General features: G+C 40.6%; 1 protein-coding gene across 1 annotated transcript; it reads right to left on the minus strand.

The window, feature by feature from the left end:
- Window positions 1–400: 400 nt before the first annotated feature.
- On the minus strand, window positions 401–20032 carry LOC124413595 (lachesin-like). The gene is made up of 9 exons (XM_046894304.1): window positions 19910–20032; window positions 17317–17453; window positions 9675–9772; window positions 4984–5230; window positions 4508–4681; window positions 2678–2806; window positions 2142–2277; window positions 1582–1739; window positions 401–959 (listed from the first exon to the last, which is right to left on the minus strand). Exons 2-9 carry the CDS (start codon window positions 17450–17452, stop codon window positions 625–627), a joined length of 1413 nt encoding a protein of 470 aa, XP_046750260.1. The 5' UTR covers window position 17453; window positions 19910–20032; the 3' UTR covers window positions 401–624.
- Window positions 20033–21440: the final 1408 nt, after the last annotated feature.

Consider the following 21440-nt stretch of genomic DNA (forward strand, 5'->3'; position numbering starts at 1 on the left):
TCAATCTTCCAAACAATAAATCGCTTGACGAACGTATTACTATTGTCACATAAAAATGATTATTATACGATTTTACAATCACACTTTGCCTAAATTGAATTCTCGCGACTGCCCATCGTTTCCTTCGCACAATACATTATTTTCGAAAAATACCTCGCAACCCAAGCTTACTATTATAACTCTAGCATTAAACTACCGAGTATTTTTTTTACTAATAGTCCGAATAATAATAAAGTTATAATCATCGTCATCATCATCATCATCATAACGATAGCAAAATGTACACCACGATTCTTTCCTCGAACCGACATCAATGCGTTATAACTTTATAAAGGTATAGTTGAAAAAATAAACCTCGGCTATCACTCTAGTTCACATTTGTATGTTTTTCCTGTTTTTGAAAATCAACGTAGAATTGGTCCCAGCATAAAGCAATTAGCTCGGCTGGCTATTGGAATGAGAAAAAAAATAACAAGGAAAATAAAAGAAAAGACAACGAAGTCGAAATATTTCTTCTACGTGCAATAATCATACATTATACGGTTGTTGATAGCGACGAACAAGGCTTTTCTCAAAAACATATCTCCCCGCAACGTGTAGGCGTATTGAAACGATAACGAGCATTCACAAAATGTGCAGAAACAACGCGACGTTGATAATCCATAGAACTAGAACCACTCTGTGTACCTCGAGCTTTGTTCTCGCGGAATTTTGCGAATTTACATAATCGTCGTTTTTGTAAGCATTATCCCTCGTCAGGGGCACGCGGGGGTCCATTGTTGTCGTAGTTTGCCTGTTGTAAACCAATCGCGATGTGCTTTTCTGCATCGCCGGGGTGCTCAGCTGATAGTAGACGTGATTCTGCGTAGTAATTTGAGCCAATTGCTTAGCCTTCGTTTTCCCCAGCCTCTTCCACGTCGACGAAGTCGGCTGTGTCGGCAACGTAGCTCTTTCTATTTCTGCAGAAAGAATATATATATATATATATATATTATGTGAGAAAATAATTACCCATTTGTTGCAATAACGTACCTATGTTTACAGAATACACGTATAATGCAAGCATGATAGGCACGATAGGCATGATAGACCGCAGGACGTATACTCTGGATGTAATATACGAGCACGCGAAGAGGAATTATTACAAGTAGGTGCCTGGGTACATATAACATAGTGTAAGGGAGCCTGGGAAGAATAAATTATGCACACACTGAATCATCGCCATCTTCGCACCGCGTTATAATACTTGTAATATGTTTATGACCGGCACAGGCAAATACAATTTATCTTGACGTTATGTTTTTACGACGAGGTGCCGGAAGGGGTGGAGAAATTTTTCCGGAATAGGGGTAACAACCCTCGGCCGTTCTGATTAATGGAGAAAAAAAAGGGAGATAAGAAAAAGAGAAAGAAGTTAAAGTGAAGGAAAGGAAAAAGCGAAAGAGAAAATGTCATTGAAAAGAAAAAAAACACAGCGAGGGAAGAATGTTTGATGAAAATTCGAAAAGTTGAAGAAGAGGCGCGAAAAAGGTGCATGTATCAATTTTGCATAATAAAACGATCACGTGTTCAATAATTTACCGTAAACTCCGAGGGTAGCGTCTGCGCTGCCCATGCTCGATGTAGCCGAGCACGTGTATTCGCCGAGGTCCGTTTTTTCCAACCCTTTAATCTTTAGTTCGATCGTTGTCTTCCATTCCTCCTCGGGGTGTTTTACTTCCCGATATTCATACTTTCCACTGCGTGCGTTGCAAGAAGCATCCATGGTACATAGGCAAACGTATAATATATTTTCAAATCGCTGTATAAGTTAATATACATATATTTATTCTATGCCAGGATATCATTTTGAGAAATGTACAAGGTACAACATTGAATCCTTAAACCTCGCAATCGTCGGCTCGGATTTACATCACCGTGATCTGAATTTCTAAAATAAGGAAATACGAGACACGAGACTTTGTTTGTCAGGAGTCGTTTTACCGCTTTCGTTTTCTTTTTTTTCCACATCCTTCCTCCCTTTCGTCGTTATTATTATTATCATCGTAGTCATCGTATCCCCGAAAAGATATAAGAACAACAGATACGACTTGATTTTTGAATAGCTACACTGAAAATGAAACAGGACAGAGGTTACGTACCTGTTCATAATTACTTGACCATTTCTTATCCAAAAGTTGATAGTTCTCGGATAAGCCTCGATCAGGCAAACTAACGCAACGTCGGTACCCAGAGGTGAGCCTAATAATTGGTTGGGAACTGTTGCGCTCGGCGAAACTGCAGAACAGAATAAAAAGAGACGAAAATATATAATAAAAAAACCATAATAATTTACTGCTTAAAACTCGTATGTATACTAACAATAAGTCATAATGTACCGCAGTAATCCGAGGCGAAAAAAATGTCACCATTCTTTACTGTTATAGGTATACGTATTATATTTTTCACTATATACATATATGCATATATAGTATACGGATAAAATATATTATATGTATACATTTGCGCCGGTATAATAACTCGGGGGGGAAATATTTTCTAGATTTAATTCTTTGCCCCGAGTGTTCTTTTCCTCCATTTATACAATATGTATATTGTATATATGTATGATATATACCTTATAGATGTACATACATTTATATCGGTGTATAAATTATCTTTATATAGATATACTCACAGTTCACTCTAAGGTATACCCTTTTGCTCACTGCTGGGGGAACTTCGTTGCTTGCTATGCAAAGATAAGCGCCCATTTGCCTCCTGTCTACTCTATTCAGCTCCAGTCGTTCCCCGGACAAGCTGTCCACTGTTTGCGATACAAAAGTTTTCGAATCAGACGAAAGGTTCTGCTCTGCACTCTAACGATCCGAGAGCGTTAGAATCGTTCTTTCGTTAGGCCAAATGTGAAGTAAAAGATACTCGATTACCACGTGCTTTGCACGGTAATGTTAATCTCAAGAGAGTACGAACGACGACGACGACGACGAGACCCGACACCGAATAATATCTGCGATAAGTGCAACAATTCGCAAAGTTGAAAATTTTCTGCTGCGGAATAGCCGCAGTGGTATTCTACTCTCGAGATAATGCATATTCATTCCATAACGTTTGCCTCTATGCTTGAATAGCTGCATACGTACGTATAACTTGTACGCAATCACAGTGCATCAAGTTCTCTCTTGAGTCTACAACGAAAGCAAACGGAATCCGCGTATATCTGGACCATCTACCACTCTACTCGACACGCTTGCGATGCCCATAGAAATCCAACGGTGCGGCAAATTTATAGGTCGACTTGTACGAACTATAAACTACCGGCTAAAGCCGCGGGGAGCTCGAACTGTGGCCCGGTTTTCGAATACACAAAAGTGGTTCACCCCTGCGCTTAGCTTTAGCTGCGGAACTTGATTGTATTTTTGGCCACGCCAAATGTAACGTATATATATATATAAATATATATATATATATATATATATATATATATATATATATATCAAGGTGTATACAGTCTTTGGGCAGAAAATACATTTCAACGACGATAGCGTTCGGTCGAATAACGATAAAACCAAATGTGTGTATCACATCGGCGATATCAATAGATAGAGTGTGATATAATACAAGGTAGTAAGAAACGGGGGAGGGTGTTGGGTGTTGGGTGTTTGATCCATCAAATGGCCGGTAGTTTCACGTCTCCTGTATACGTACATCCGTAATGTATGTATTTATGTATATCGAATATATCGTACATCAGAGATTTTCCGTATAGATGGCATAATAGATTTCATCAAATGGTTTCCATTTGAGTACAGAAATTCTATAACCTGAGTTCGTGGGCTGAGGGAGCTTTTCGGAATGTACGAGTATGCGAAGTTGTACCGACGGTGTATTGTTGGGGGTGTAGTGTACATGTGTAGTTATAGCTATAGGTATGGCTACGTACGAGGATAAGAATGTATTTGCATACACGTTCGGTGTTGTGTGTACAGTAAGGGTTGAACCTTCTTCTTGTTACGAAGGTATGCGTGATACGTATGTGTGTGTGTATATACGACCGTTCGGGGGGGTTGAAAATACCGGACGGAAATTGGCGAGGCGGAGAATAAAGCTGATATTTGCTATGTTTGACAAGGGCAAATATCCGGAAGTCAAGATAAGTAAATATAAGGCAAGGGAAAAATAAAGGAAGCGGCGATGAAAAAACGCAAATATTTTCCTAACCCCCACCCCCACCCCCGTCCCATCTCATCCCATCCCATCCGATTCCATTCCATATCCACGGCGTCAGGACGACGCAACGCCGTCCGTGTCAAATCTAATCATACGAGCAAACGACGTCGTATCAAAAGAACGAAAACTCGCCTTTCACTTTTTATTATCTGAAGAAAGGACAACCCTCGGTCGGACGAACAGACTTATTACGTGTACAGCTGCAGGTACAAACGTGATGTCTGTTCTACTCACATCCAGCACGAGACGGATTGTTGTTATATTATAAGCGACTGCTCACCTCGCTCCAATTGCTCGTGCAACCCCCTGACCAAAATGTTCTTATTTTTCTCCCTCCGCCAAAGTACTCGCGGCGAAGGTCTGCCGGAAGCTTTGCAAGCCAGGGTCGCGTTTTCGCCCTCCGACACCGAGACTTCGCCCTCAGAAGTTCCCGAAGTCAGAATATCCGGAGCAACTGCGTGCGACAAGCAAATATACATTTATATATACATGTGGAATCTAAGGATAAAGGGTGCCAATAGAAAATTTAGTGAATTCAAACTACTTTCATGTGATTTTCTTATAAATTTTAGTAAAATTGAACGTTTTTATCGTAAATTCAAGGCAAATAGGTAGATACACAGTAATTTACGTCGCTATACCGAATTTGTAAATTTGCAAGGTGATTTTGAAATTTCTGACGATTTTTTTGTACAGCAAATGTGTGATAAATTCTGAAACATTTTTAAAAGTGTTATTATTCAAGGCAATTCGCACCTAATACATCTACGCAGACCAGCTGACTTAACATGGGTTTCGTGTTTAGCTGACACATGTAGCAACCCTTGTCAGCTTCCTTCAACATCCGGATATGCAGTCGCCACGTTGTTTCTTCTTCTTTCCTCCATTTCGTTTGATTTTTTATCTTGTTGTTCTCAACCGATATGAAAAATCGTCCCGAATGTGTTACGATTCGCTGACCGATCGACAGGACCGTTCTATCTTCGTCTCTCAGCCAGGCAACCTGCAGTCGATTTTCAAAGGAAAAGAATATTGACATATCTATTGTATATGTATATTATAAACATACATTAAACTTGAAGACACATACAAATTGTTACACAAGTATATCACATCATATATATATATATACATATATATCTACCTAATGCCTACAACACCATTGCAATTAAAGATAATTAAATTTCCAAAGAACAATGGGTTATTTATCATCAGGTTGATATCGTATTGTTCAACACACCGATTTTCAGACCCCCTCCCTTCAGCCCCTCGCCTCGTCCGTATCTCGTTCCATAAATTGTTCTATAGTGGTTCGCTCGGGCGTGTAATCATCCGCGAAGATGTAAGGCAAAATTTGAAAACTTCTAGTCGGGATCAATGAATATCTGTGAGAAGAGGGCGCTAGCTGGTTCTTTTTCACTGTGAGAGGAATTACTTGCAGTTCGTAAGTTCTGCTCCTCCACCCCCTCCTCATCTCCCTCCGCCCTCTCTCTTGTACCCCCGTGATTCTTCTTCGTAAACGTATAAATTCACCGTAGAAAAAAAGTTTAGTTATCGCGATTTAGTGAGTTTAGTCGCTATCTATACACCTGCCTATATATATATATTTACAAGTATATAGATACATGTTTATTCTTGTTATATGTGTTCAGTAAAGAGTAATAAAAACTTTGCACGTAGAGAGAACACGTTTATTACCTGGAAAATAAACAACGCGATTTATTAAACTCTCTCCTGCTGCATCGTCGTCGTCATCTATATATAAACACACACGTACACACACATGCATTGTATATATATATATATAAATAAATATATATATATTTAATATGTATCCAAGTTATTTTAGTTGTCACTGGGTACGAAAACATAAGAGATTGTACACAAGCTGAGAATCGGTATGCCAAGGTGATTAATATCGACAAGACGACGAGTACAGATTAGATTTGATAAACTATATCATTTAGTAAAGTATCTCATACCCATATTATATAGGAGAAAACTTTTCAGCTTTCATACCAAACTTTCCAACGTCTGCAAAATTTTTTCTTTTTATTTCTCATTTTTTTCTTCTCTTCTTTTCTTTAGTTATATAACTAAATGAGTAGCTGGTTATTAATGATTCCAATCTAACCGATAACAGGGTACATGGATCGTTTATTAACGATCATCTCCAAACATTATATACACCGCAAAAATCTTACATGTCATACAATAAACGTGAACGATAAATTATTTATTATACTCAAAGTGTTATTGTGTGATAAATTATCCTCCAAACATCTCGAAGAAGAAAGTAAGTAGGCATTATCAAACGGTTGACACTCAAAGATACAGATATAACAACGTTATACTATGCGTTTACTTTCACCCCGTGAGATTTTTTCTTTTCTGCATATAATAAGCAGAAAAAAGTACTTGTACATACAGGGGTAATAACTCAAAATCCTAATGGAGTGAGAACAATGGCAGCTACCGTCTGTTGCTGTTTATACCGCCATCGAATAGCCTTGCGGTATACATATATATATATGAATATATATACATGAATACATACATACATATATATATATATATATATATATATATATATATATATATAATCGGTATATAGTGATAAAAAAATATAGCTTGCGCGGGAGGACAGCCGGGGATGTCTGAACATTTTTCGGTAATATCTTGAGAGTCTCTTGGTCACGAATCTACGTTAGCGCTAAGAGATTGCTCTCTTTTCCCCTCCCTCCTCTCCATTCCATTGTAATCATGGAAACAATCATCCGTGGATCTCTCTCGCGCCCGTGGCAAGAACCACCCCCGAATCATCCCAACCCCAGGAACCACCTTCCGCGCCTTCGGTATTCCGTCTCGCTTGCCTCCATAGCAATCACCGATTTGTCTGAATAAGCCCCAGGCAAGTAAATGCCCGTGCCAACCCCTGGGAATCAAGACTCCCACCCTCTCAGCGTCCCCACCCACCCTCTACTTCCTGTCCAACTCCAGTATCCTCTGCCTGCACCCTCGCTCTGCGTGTATCGTATACTTGTAATACATATATACTGCTGTACCTGCGTACATACCTGCAAAACTATATAGGTATATCTACGTAAAGAGTGTTTGTTTATTATATATTCGTTCACACTCATCGATGTTTAACGGTTTTAAAACTTTTCGTTTTGTAACATGCCGTTAAACATTGTATGCTTGTTATATATAATACATGCGCGTTGTAACATTGTGTCTACGTTAAACACTTGTGTGCAGCAACCTGTTTTCGATATTTATTCTACGTGGGAACATCCTCATTCTGTGCGCACGTGCTTCTAGGGTCTGGTCAATATTATATACGAGGCTTTATTAAAGGGACGTGGGAAGGGGGGAGAGAGAGAGAGAGAGAGAGAGAGAGAGAGAGATTGAGATGGAACGAGAGAAACTTTTCAAAACCTGCATTCGCGGTCTGTTTTATAATTAATTCTTCATCTGGAAGTACCTACCACGCGTTGTACCACCAAACATATATGCTGCAAAAGAGGAATACATTATTCATGTATGAATTTGTTTTAATTTCATTTTTACAAGTTCGCGCTTCGTTAAATTCCAGTCTCGTATAAAATATTGACTCGTGTACCAAATAAAAAATTGGTAAAAAACAAAAAGAACGTAGGAAATATTTGACTCGCTAATAATTCATTCGTCGTTATATTGTCAGAAGAATTGGAATCATTTATAGCCTTGGTTTAAGTTCCTGCGTGAATTCATCGCGATGATTAAAAAACTCTTGTCCAACACGCGCCCGGCGATATCGAGAGTGGAAAATCCGTCTTAATTTTTCGAAACCCAAAAAATGAGAAAAAAAAAAAAAAAAAAAGAAACGGAGCTGAGGAGCAGGTCGAGCATCAGATCGGTATAAATTTGAAAATAAATCGAGGACGTACATAATGTTAGAGAATTCTGGCACGGCTCCCAGAATCCTAGGTACTGTATGCACCATATACTTATAATATATAAAGCAAGGACTATTGTACGCGCGAATTTCTTATAGAACGGTATATATGCATGAAATATTGTCGAGTGAAGATATCTCCGGTTCGTGGATAGTTATTACGTGACGGATGCGTATAGGTGGTTGGAAATTTGTGCCCTTTATAATGTTTGGCAGCCACCTGATGTACATATACGTAATGCGCGTTATACTTGTAATGAACACGTACGCATAGGAAGAATTCAATTTCATCTCATTTCCTCTTTTTCTCTCGCACTCCCTCCCTCCTCCTCCCTCTCACCCTATTTCTCTTTCTCTCTCTTCCAGAAGGTTGACGTAAAAGTTTTACGAATTCGTGACACCGACGTCGTCGACAATGATTGAGTGAAGTTGATCTCTGATCTGATCCTGATCTTTTTTCGTCACCGATCCATTATTACATATCGTCTCTGAGTGTAGGTACGTATATATACAACACATGTAGGCCACGACGCAGATATACGTATATCGCATATCTACTTTACACCCAGATAGAAAGTGCACGGATGATACTCTCTCTCTCTCTCTCTCGCTCTCGCTCTCTCTCAACTTATCATTCTTCCCTGCGAAGCAGATGGATCTGACAGTTTATCATCACGATTTTATTAATCTTCTCCGTAGAGTCTCTTTTACACATACGTCATCTCTCTTTTTCCAGAGCGATGGAAAACATCCACTGGTTTTTATACGTATGCATGCTTTAAATGTTTATATGTTAGGGTGCTCCTTGTTAAGGGTGTTGAAAATGCCCCCCCCCCCCAATTGATTTCAAATAATGAAAAAACTTGTTTTAGTTTTTTATCTCAAGTCTAACCCCTCCCACCCACAGGGTCGATTTTCTTTTTTAAAATACACGTGTTTCGAACACATTCTCTGTATGTATTTAATTGAAAAAGTAAAAATGTTTAAAAATGTCTTTGACTACGAGATTTGGTGGGTATTAGTATGTGTTACTATCTGAAAAAAAAATCACATCGTCATACCAAGTAATCTAGACGAATTGCACACCCACTAAATGAAAAAAGAAGTCATTTTTAGATGGTTTGCAAATCGTCGGGATTGCATGTTACGATGATGTGAATTTTTTCACAGGTTGTAGCATTAATGTCCACTAAAGGCTCGCAGTTACAAATTAATTTGAAAATTATTGCCCTTAGAATAAAATATATATGCTGAGGTGGTATCCGAAACACGGATATTCTAATTCGGGAAATCCACTCTGTTGGCAGTAGGGGTTAGAGGTGAGATAGAAATCTGAAAAAATTGAGTAATTCCTTTCGAATTATTTGAAGTTCATTCGGGTAACGGATCAGAGAAAATCTGTCCTAATTCTAAATAAGGAACATTCTGTATATCGAGGAGATGCGTCTTATTACACGTCCATGAAGACCATGCACAATATCGTGGAAAGTGATCCTGATTGACTTACCTGGTAATTGCCAAGTTTTCTCACGGTACAGGAGAGAACGGCTTCCCTGCCGCTGGCCACTGTCACGTTGTCAATCGGTCCAGTGAAACCCGGTAAATCTGGAACAGTGTAAAATTGATGAATTTTTCTCGATTGCTTCGAAATTGAACAGGGTGCAGCTGCACTCGCGGCCAAATACTTGCTGGTATTCAGAGACAGACCAATGCCAACACCGGTAGTCTTGAGAGAGAGAGAGAGAGAGAGAGAGAGAGAGAGCTCCTCACTTGGCAATATCTTGTGCACGATGCAATAGCTTTGTTTATATCGGTTTCTGATCATATACACTCGTCGATCGGTGCATTTTGCCTTAATATTTTTGCATCTGCATTTTACGCATACTTGTGGGTATAAAATTTAGTTACGGTTGAGGCATAAGCTTCTACCCGCAACAAGCCCGCCGCAAGTAGGGGTAAAAAACTAGAATTATCGGTTGATAGGAGGGCCAGAATATCGAAATATCATAGACGCGAAAATCTTATTCAAAGAATTCAAAAATGTGGAAACTCCAAGTATAGAAAAATGTAAATGTAAAAAGGTCGAAAGGTAGAACGGCAAATTCGTGGATCGAGAGAAATTCCGACGATTCTACACCTCGACGTTATACGTTCTGACCTTTCTAGTCCTTTACTTCTCCATATACTTCTACTCTCAACATTTTCAAGTTTACTTTTCTTTAAAAAATTCGATATTGTGACGCTTCAATTTTTTGATTTTTCTATATTTCCACCTCGTCCCGCATTCCATTATTAATCTTCTATTTCGCGCGAAGACAGGAGGGTCGCCTATATATAACTATACATATGTATAATATAACGTGATATACGTGTTGTAGGTATATTCATAATGTCGGGCGATTTGTTTTCCTCCTCGAATTTCGAGCGATAACGAATAAAATTATGATACCGAAGGCGGCGTGCGGGGATCCTCTCGTCGCGTATATAAAAAGGTCAAAAGATAAGTTAGAAACGCGTCTCTTTTTGGCTTTGGCGCGCGATTTATCCTCCTTGAAAATAGTGTATAAGCTCAAGGAATTCCGGATGATGGTTGAAATGGAAAAAAAGAAAAAAATAAAAGTTCACCCCGTGTAAGATTATACCGCAGCACGAGAAGGATGAGAGGACTTCCTCTCAATCCAAGAGACACGCCCGCCCGTTAAACTAAATTATCTTGAGTCGGACGTAGCGAGAGTACAAACTGACAAAGACTCCTGCGCCGTCCTAATGACTTATAATCAAAATTCAGGGAACGTTCTCGCCTGGTTTACGTGCTGTTTCTAATACTCGGGAAGCTCGCGGCGCGCTTCGCGAGCTCTGGGAACCCTAGGTAAATACCTACACCATAGTCACATGAAATTTCTCGCCGAGCTAATGGTCGCGTCAATAGTTGCGGAGGGTCAACGGTCAATGTTGAAGGGTCAAACTTTGCCGATCCTCTTATTGCTGCCCCTCCGCGGAGTTGTTTGCTCCTATATGCTTCATTTTTATTTCGTTATTAAACCCGGTTCGCTGCGATTCGCTTTTCTCTTCTCTCCTCTCCCACCCCATCCCCTCGCCGCACCTTCTTCCCTTCATACCCTTTTCATTCCATTCCATTCCATTCCATTCCATTCCATTCCATTCCGCGCCCCGGTGGTTTGCGGTTTACAGGTAGGGGTTCTGAGCTGCAGAGAAGGAAAAGCAAGGATTACAATAATAAGATATTCACCGTCGGAGAACTGGCAAAGAATGGTATTTCCAGATTTTCCACGTCTAGAATGTAATATAAGAAAATATCCGTGGAAGCTGCGACGAGGGCAGTGGCGTATCGGCCTTCCTCGTCTCTCTCTCTCTCTCTCTCTCCTTCTCTTTCTCTCTTTCTCCCTCTCCCCTTTTCGTTCCTGTTCTTTCTCTCGTTACCTGTTCCCTGTTCGCTATCCCATAACATCCCCGTACCTATATACATAGACACACACACATATATATATATATGTTTATACATGTACATATCATATTATTTATTCTACGACGGAAAGATTGGCGAGAAAAATAATTCAATCTCGCTATCTTGTAACACCTTCGCTCTTATAACTTCTTGTGTATCCTCGTAGAGTCTTTCCGTTTTGCGATATAGATGTTCGTTTAATAAACCAACTTGTCCTGAAAAATCCGAGCTTGTATAATATAATGCTTGCAGCTTGCTACAGCAGTCAATGGGGCATAAAATCAAATATATATACATATATATATACATAGGTATATACATGAAGCGTGATTCAGTTCATAAATAAATAAGTGAAAACTTTTAATTTCCTCGGTGTTGGGTAAATTATTTTCAATTCAATAATCATTTCATGAAAAATATTCAATGTCTCAGTTATACATATAATTCCACATTATAATTGTTTAGGTGCCTATATAATTGCAGGCGTATGCAGGTTAAAATTCAATCAAACCTGCCGGTCAAGATATCATTTCACGTATATTACATAGTGGGATACATGTACATGCCCGATGGTATTTATAATGTGAGCAGTGAAAATTACCAGTTTACAACACGAATACGAGGACGGGCTTAGTTATCGGGATTTTCAAACGAAACTAATAATAACGACGACGCGCAGTAGTTATTCAGTTGGGATACTATACCAAGTAGGAAGTTCGTTCAAATATAACCAGTTGATATTGCAATCATTAGACGCAAACTGCACGTAACGACAGCGGGATTTGAAAATATGTAATCAGAGCATGGGGATATTACTTGCAGAATTGTGTGTGTATGAGAGAGAGAGAGAGAGAGAGAGAGATTGATTGTTTGGTTTACATATGCCTTGACTGTACCTTTAAGCAATTTCTTGCAAGATAATAAGCTTGATACAAATAATATAAAACGTAAATATAAATGATATAAACGGTATAGTGAACACCATGAAGTGTGCATAATCAAGGGTACTAAATTTTACTTTGAATAATATAAAATACATGAAAAATAATAGAAGAAATAATATAACGTAAAACAGGATAAGAAATAAACTACAGCAAAAGAACACTGTAAAGATTACTTACAATTAGTATAATGTTCTCCGGCGATACTTAGGTAGATACACGATCAGTCACGATCAACTTAAGTGTCTCTAAGCTGCATGGTTATCCCTCTCGCAAATTTAAATAGTTGAATAGTCGATTTTCAAGTGCGTCAAGAGTATAGGTGGTGATCGATTTCAATTAGACGGGAGTGCCAAAAGTATATGACTGATTACAGAAACGAGTTAAGATAGGTGGATGTAGTGGATGGCTAGGAGTGTGAAACACATGGGCAGTTGAAATTATACGACGAACGGGATGTTTGGGAGAAACTGATCTGACGAAGAGTTCTGAGATGTACGGAGGAGAGTTATCGTGTAGGACTTAAGAGATAGATAGATAGGTGGATGGATGGATGGATGGATTTTATTCACCTTGGGGTACACGTTTTCTTAGGCGTAATGAAACTGATGCAAAAGTAAAATAAAATTAAATAAAAGAAAAGGAGTTTTGTAGCTAAACGACAATAGTTATAGCAAAAGTAAAAGCGAGCATGATACAAACACATGCATGGAATCGTAAATGTCAGATCGAGAGAGTGAGATATAGAGAGAATAAGCGAAGATTACAGATCCTACGAAATCTACTGCAGTGGCAGCAGCAGCAGCAGCCAAAGTCTCATTAAAACTGCGCGGGCCGAATCTGAAAGGTGTATGCGCAAAGCCGAGACATCTGTCCTTAATTCAACAAACGTCTAAGTTCACCCCGAGAACTTAAGTCGCACGTTAGAGAACCGTGTGCATCATCCCTGCAGATTGAAGTTGCGTCGGGTTGCGTATACACATAGTCAAAGGTTGTGGAAGGTTCGCGTCCGCTTTCCTCTCTCTCTCTCTTTATACTTGTAAACTTGTAAACTTGTAAATTAGTAAGTTATTCGAGGGGAGGGTTAGGGAAAGAAGGTTATTCGCCTCCGCATCTCCGCGAGGCAGAGGTCCGTCCATCCATCCATCCATCCCTCGATGTAGGTACACCCCCAGTTCGGACATATAAGCCTCGAGTTACGGTGATTGGACTATATAGGCGCAGTTAGCATACGAATGTTCGCTTCGTTTGTTTGCGGGGTCTAGGGGACCCTGTTTTACATAGATATTGTGATATTATGCCACCCCGGGAATTCTTACCTCAAATGCAGCCGAGCATCGTCGACTATACGCGCGACGCGACCTTATATTATAGAGAACGAAGACGAAAGCTTCGGAGGCATGTAACTAGGTATATACCTACACCATGCCGAAACCATCCCCAACGACACACCTGCACCCTGGGAAACTTCCGATCCGCTTACGTGTACCATCCCTAATACACCCGATAACCGTATAATGTAACAATCGGAGAAATTCAATCCCAAACAAGTTATGCAACCATATGGGTATGCACCGAACAACGCCCAAGTATAGGTAACCACAGTCTGCGGTGTATCGCGTAATGCGTATCATCTACGTGTGTGACGTCACACGCAAGTTGACGTACGGTTCAAGTTGTAATCTACAGCGACATACCCGACTCGACGTGAATGGTTAGACGCGTATTATTATGTGTTGGATACTCTATGCTCGGCTCGAGGGAGGCTCGAAAACGACGAAGGGATGTCCGGATGGCATAAGTTGGTAATGGAAGTATCCGATACCCCCTCATTATGCGAACTTTGAAACGGCTTTATATGAAGTTATCAACTCGGATCCCTCCCAACTTTAGCCCCACCCCTCAGGTGCTACTGTAACCGTCTATAGTAATGTTTCGTATAAAGAAGGGGGTGCGAATTATACCTATCTCGCTAATAATCGGCTGACTGAATATCGAAACCTCGTAATTAGACCGTATCCGTTATCAGCGGGGTGAAATCCGCTTTCGTTCGTCCGTAGTTATTATATTTCACCCTGCGCACGTACGTATATACATATGTTGCATATTATTTATATCGTTGATGTCCTATAAATAATGGTTTTGCAGATACTTAATTTATAAAGCTAGGAGAGATATTCGAATGGTAAAATATTCGCACGGGTGAGATCATCTTCGCCTTGATTTTTGTCGGTAACTTTTTATTCCCGTATCGAGTGTAATAAATAATTAATCTCTCATCATCTCGTAAATAAACAGCAGGTGATGTGCAAAGATGAAAATCGTTTTTCAGTTCGCATGAGACGGTATTGCATACATAATTTTGAGAAGTGAAATTTGATTGCACATCATTGTAGATACAGTATGCCATACATAAATAATATACCCTTCACCCCTACCTATCGGCAGGCAAATGCGCATCGGAGAGGGGAAAATATTGTTTACTTTTATCCGAGATTCTGCACCCGCGTGTCGAAATCCGCGAAGGAGCAGTCAAATATTTGCCAATGGTAATCAGCGCGGAACAGGAGTACACATGTACCAATTTCTACATTGGTTTACCTTCCTTTTTCGAAATCCTTCTCCAACTCGTGACGGTTTAATTTTATACATTTGTTTTTGAATCTTTGCTTGTAGGTACCACATGCAGTCATTACATATATATAGTCACTGAGCGAGTTAAGCATGTAATCGCAGATCACTTCGACTCGAGTCTACTCTGGTAAATCTTGATGGTAGAGTAAAGAATAAAAGAAGAAGTAAGGAAAAAGGCGGTGCACAGAGTTACTAGGTACACAAAAGTTTCACCCTGGAAAGGAACAAAGGTGCGGGAGGATCCGCGGCAGGAAGTGGTCCATGGTGGAAATCCGCGTACAATGTCCCAACTTTGGGCGAAAGGTATGAGAAAATGGTAATTAGAGGGATATCCTTGGCAAATCTCGGAAAATCTTAGGTAAACGATATTTTCCCCCAGACTCTCGCAACGTGAAAAGAAAAAGAAAAAGAAAACGAAGAAGAAGAAGAATAAGAAGAGTTTAAGAAGAATAAGAAAACAATGTAGGCACCATCGCGCACAGTTTTTCTTACCCTTGAGACTCTGAAAAGATTGGCGAAAAGAGTCTCGAGTCTTGTAAAAAATCAAGCTATTCTTTACGGGTATAATCACCACGCAGTTTAACAAAGTTCAACCGACCAGGCGTGCGATTGTAGGCATAATAAACGACGAACAAACCGGTTATGATCGTGCAGACTGCCGAGATTATTATTTCTTATATATATCCGGTCGTCAACCGAGTTCGTCAACTCACTGCGGCGGCGTCTTGAATCTGATCGTCAGCTTCAGGGCCAGGTTATTCCCACCGTTAATATACAGAGCGGGATGGCTCTCCTGCAGAAAAACGACTGCAGGATAGTAGATGACAAATACAGGGAGAGCCGTAAACTTGTAAGTGGCAAAATAAAGTTCGTTCCGTGTCGGTGACAGTTTAATTAATATCTCTCGTCTTCAAAGGAAAAACTTCTCAAGCTCCTGGTAAACCACTTGAACTTTTCGGTGTGGTTTTTGCTCTCCTCTCCCCCAACCTCCGGTCCACTTACTTCGCTTTACGTTTCGTTTCTAATCCGAGACGTTTCAACTCTTTATCGTTAGATAAGTATACATACTTGCATCGCGCGTACGTAGAAGATCGATAAACTCATCGTCGTAGGTACACATATAAAACTACGTATACCATTATAGAAATCTTCTTACTTGAAGTGTGCTTGAGACAAGAACCTGACGACGTACAACGCAGTGTATAAGAATATAAAACGCAATCTTTGCCGTTATTGTTACGTCGCGAAACGTCGGAGTGTTTGTTAAGAGCCGGTTGAAAATCAGCCCTTTGCAGACCCTCGAACAAATCTGTCGTAATGATGTTCGCAATTCGGACGAAGAAATTCAAATGTTCCGGCTTAGTACGGTTTGCTCGAATACTTTCCCAGAGTTCCAAGTGCGACCCAAGCTTTCTCTGCAGATTGCAATCGACCTATAGAACGGCGCCGCTTGAGCTTGCGGAAACAGTTGTGCAGGGAGTCGGAGAAAAGCGATTAAGTACGACGATAAGTATCGCGGACGAGTCAGATCGTTATGGAATATACTAGCTGGTATGCCCGTTATACGAGCTGCCATGCCGAGAAGAGATGTATAACAAAATAAACCCTATTATACCCTTTTAATATAACAATTATAACAGATGACAAGCTCTCCCCGGGTTCTGACTCCCCCAGAATTCGAACAAATGTCCGCAGCAGGGAACCCGATGGTACATATACATTAACGATCGTATCGCAGACCTGGTGCTTAGTCGTGACGTGACGTTAGCTCGCATCTATCTCTCTACACGTGATGTATAATTACAATACAAGATTGCAATTAGGAAACATTGAGAAATAACGATGGATATTATTTTTTAGAAAGCTCAGTTGACTTGTCGTCAACGACACAATGATTGTCACTTTCTACCGCACAAGGTGAAGGGAATGTGTGAGCTGCTGTGCTGTGCTGTGCACGTGAAACTGGGTACGGAAGTAAGAGCTAGTTGGTGCAGGGTATAATAGATCTGGTTCTATGTAGTAAGGGGGATGAAATATACAACAAGTCGAGGAATAGAGACGGTCTTGACCCGCAAGCTCCTTCCTACCTATAAGAGGAAGGGACTCACCGTTGTCGTTGAGAGCTTCGTTCGTTGCATATGGAACGCTGTGTAGGTCCCTGACGTTGTTGGAAACTGCGAGCCCGAAATCCAAGTTATGGTCCTCGAGCAGTAAACAGCATAGTAACAACCGTGCCACCCCCATTCTGGAAACAAATCGGGACCCATTAAACCGAGTATAATATTATACTCGTTACGGGGTTGATGTTACGGTGCAGGGCGTCGGGTATCCATATACATACGACACCTTTGTGCGCGTGGTGTATGTGTACCCGTGATATGTTATACGGGACCATTTGGTCGGACGGAAAAACGTGATTTAAAAAAAGAACAAAACAAAAAAAAAAAAAAAAGAAGGCAATAAAGAAAAAATACACGCCATCCTCTTCGACCCTTTGCAACCTACACTCCCTTCGAAATATTTTACTTAAAACATCGAGTCGTTCCGATCCTGCACCATAAACTACGAGAAGTATCGTAACACGGCCGGAGGCTAAACATAGGTATACGATATATATCGAGGGGCGAATGGCGAGAGCCGAATAATAAAAGAGGAAACAGGGAAGTTGAATTTTGAAAAAATATCATTTTCCTCCCTGTGAAGCTGTGTCGTAAAATCGATCTCGCCTGGCACGAAGATTTTCAATACATGCTGGGTCGGTGTACATCTTCGCTGTGATTATCGTCGAAGATCGGTAACGTATAGATATAAAAACGAGAGAGAAAGTGCGGTACGTTGGAGCCTGCGATGTGTAAGAGAAGACGCGTCGACCGTGACGTCACAGAGAAGTCGTACAACGGATGAAAGTCGCCGGATGTGGAATGCGTATAAAAATGTGCACATATGTACTCGTTCTTGTTGTTGTTTTTTTCGACAACATGTAATACATGTACTGTATACAGTCTCGCGTAGTTTCAAATCTCAAGACTCACTTTCATTCCTTGAAGAAATCAAAGCAAGTTCTTCACGGTTCACGCGCGTGCCCGTGATGTCGCCTAGAAAGAGAAAGTTCCTCCGACGTTCGTTCGTTTGCGTGCAATCTAAAACGAATAAATAAATAAATAAATGCAAAGTGAATATATACGTCCCTGTAATACATATACCTACAAAAGCAGCATCGTAGTTATTTATGATACCTAATTTTTTTACACCGAGATCAAAGTTCACGCGGGATTTGTCAGAAGGTGCGTCGGGAGGCGTAATAAATATAAAAACGTAAAAATGAGAAGCTTGGAGGGAAAAAAAGTAAAAAAAAAAAAAGAAAAAAGAAAAACGAGCAAAGAAAAGAGCGGAAAAATATTACAACTTTCAAGACGCGGACAGCGGAGATTTTTTATGTCTCCCCCCGCGGTTTTATATCCCGAGTCTCGGAGATAAACTCTGATAAACCTGCAGGGTTCCCGAAACCTCGGAGACGACGACACCTTGAGGATATCGAAATTTGAGAGCCCGGTTGTCGGATACGTCGACGTCAGGCTGCAGCTGTGCAGAGCTTGAATAATATTTTGAATTTTTTCAACATCCCTCTGCTACCGTCGCTCCCGTTGCCAATGCGAAAAGGGGGTTGGAGGGCGGTTATTAAAAAAAATTTTAATTTTACTCCGCTCAGCGACATCAATTATCCTCGAGCCGGTGAGATTTTTCGCCAAACTTTAACACCGACAGTCCTCGCGCGGTTTCGTTTTCCCCGAGAGCCGCGTGTTTGCCGTTATAACCGACGTTATAATACGCGGTGCAGCAGTGTGTACGTGGTAGTCAACCCCTGCACGTGGTGCGGGGTGGCTCGGTTCGGTTCGGAGTAAAAAGTTACTTATTACACGCCGTAAATCACCGGATATTGATTTTTTTTTGGGGGTGAAAAAGGCAAACGTGTTAATACACACTCGTATATATTTATTTTCAAATCCAGCGGCAATTAAATTAAGGATGAAATCGCGCTCGGTCCTTCTTCGCAATCTGTAATATCTCAGATAAGTACCTACACGTTGACAATCCCGCGTACCTACCTACCTACCTATGTCGCATTCCGTCAGACGTAGTGAGTAATTTCACCAATCAGTTCGGAGACAAAGGCGCGCGAGGCCGATAAGCGGGGATGAAAGAAATCCGTACAGCAGAAATGAGGGGGGGAAAAAAACGAGGAGAAGCTGCGAACAGAGACGCTTTTTTATCCTCACGTTATTGTCGCACACACGCACGCACGCACGCACGCACGCACACACATACACTCGCCGCAAAACCGCATCAACTTGATCGGATAGATTTCGTTAAAAAAAAAAAAAGTAAAGAAAAGAAGAAAAAATAAGGAAAATTGTATCTCCATATTGCTGTAGGTACAGGTATAACGTAATTCATGATCGCAACTCGAGTTGCTAATCGTATTTCACACACGTATAAAAGCGACATTATCGGTGCACCTAATCCCCGGATTTGTTTGCGCGTGTTTATACACCTGCACTCGAGCGATGATGAGAAAATCGTGGAACAATTCGAGGCTCGTTAAACTTTCACCCTCTGATCCTCCTCTTCGTCACCCCTTTCCGACCCCCCCGCACACCGCTTTACGTATATCCACCGACGGTTGAGCAGCAATTAATTTACCTTGTAGGAAGGGTGTAGCATAGCTATCTCTACGTCGGGGAGGATTGTGACATGGGACCGTTGCTGTTGGGTTTCAACGCTGTTGGTGGTCTCGCAGTTTTTCTTTTTTTTTTTTTTTTTTTTGTCTTTTTGGTTTTAATACAGTTATGATATGGCTGTAATATAATATTTTACGAGGCGACTAAACACTCGCTTCGGAATCTTGACGACTCAGCGGTGATGCTGCGACGACGGACGCATCCCCGGGCGTCGGGACGCGTGTACTGAGGTGTCAGCGAGACGAAGGGAGTCGCGCTACCCCTAGGCGTCGGGACGCCGTTGCCGTTTTCAACCCCGGGCGCACAGCGCAGGTCTGAAAACTTCTTTCGAAAATATGATGTTTCATTTGTATAATAAACGCGTTACGTTTCTTTGTTTATTCATTTTTTTTTTTTTTTACTCTCGTTATTTAGCCGTTTAATGTTGCTCTTTCTTTTTTTAAATTCATTTAACAATTTTATTACCTTCCGAGTAAATATTGTATGTACCTCGTCTGGATGATATTGAGTATCTACATTGAGCGGATGCTGGAGAGCGCACGTGGGAGATTTTATCAGAATGTTATTAAATGAACATCGATTCTGGTCCAACACACTGTACATACGTAACATACGATAATAAATTTGGAATTCACGCACACGCGTAAACGAAGGAAAAACCACGGGCATTCTTCACTCCGGTGTTTTTAATTAAAGAAAATTCCGTTTTTCTTCTCCCCTTTTCACGTTTATTAGTCCTACGGATGTTGTATCGCAGAATGTGGCTGAATCCTTCCCCCCAGCACGCTGTAATTCGGATACCGGTGCCTGTCTAGACACTTTGATACAGTCTTGAAATCCTCCCTTAGTCTCGACGCTTCCTCCCCAACCATATTCTACACACACATACATATGAGCGCTTATAAAGTACACCGTGGAAAACTGACGGTGTTGAAATTGACGAAAAGCGGTAAACGCAGAACTTGAACGTCGGATTGCGTTACATTGACGACAAGTAGTATTAGATCAGTATCGAATAGTGTCAGATTGAGACAGAAAAATACTCTACGGAATTTCACAGCGCATTCTTCTTGCAGTGTAAATATACGCCATGTATACGCAGATTCGTGCAGAGCTCTGTGGCGTACATCTTCTATTCACTTCCGGTTCTATCTATCTATCTATACTCCGTTTTCCATTTCCAGGATCATCAATTTTTTCTTATATCTGCGTTAAACCGGCGTTATGCTGTGGCGTTCTTCGGTGCGTGACGTAAATTTGTAGGCAGATGTATCTTAATGATCGACAGCGATAATTAATTCGTTTAATGCATCTCGTCGAATACTCCGATAGTCGATATAAACGCAGTAGCGCCATACATATTGTAACGGTCGAGAGGTTACAGAGTAAAATAAACACGATCGTGAGATTAAAAGATTGGGAAAAATGCTACGGTTTAAAGTTGCAAACAAGACTGTTTTTACAATAATATAGATTGACGCAGGAACCTTATT

This window comes from Diprion similis, chromosome 12 (assembly GCF_021155765.1).
Source record: "Diprion similis isolate iyDipSimi1 chromosome 12, iyDipSimi1.1, whole genome shotgun sequence".
Lineage (NCBI taxonomy): Eukaryota > Metazoa > Arthropoda > Insecta > Hymenoptera > Diprionidae > Diprion > Diprion similis.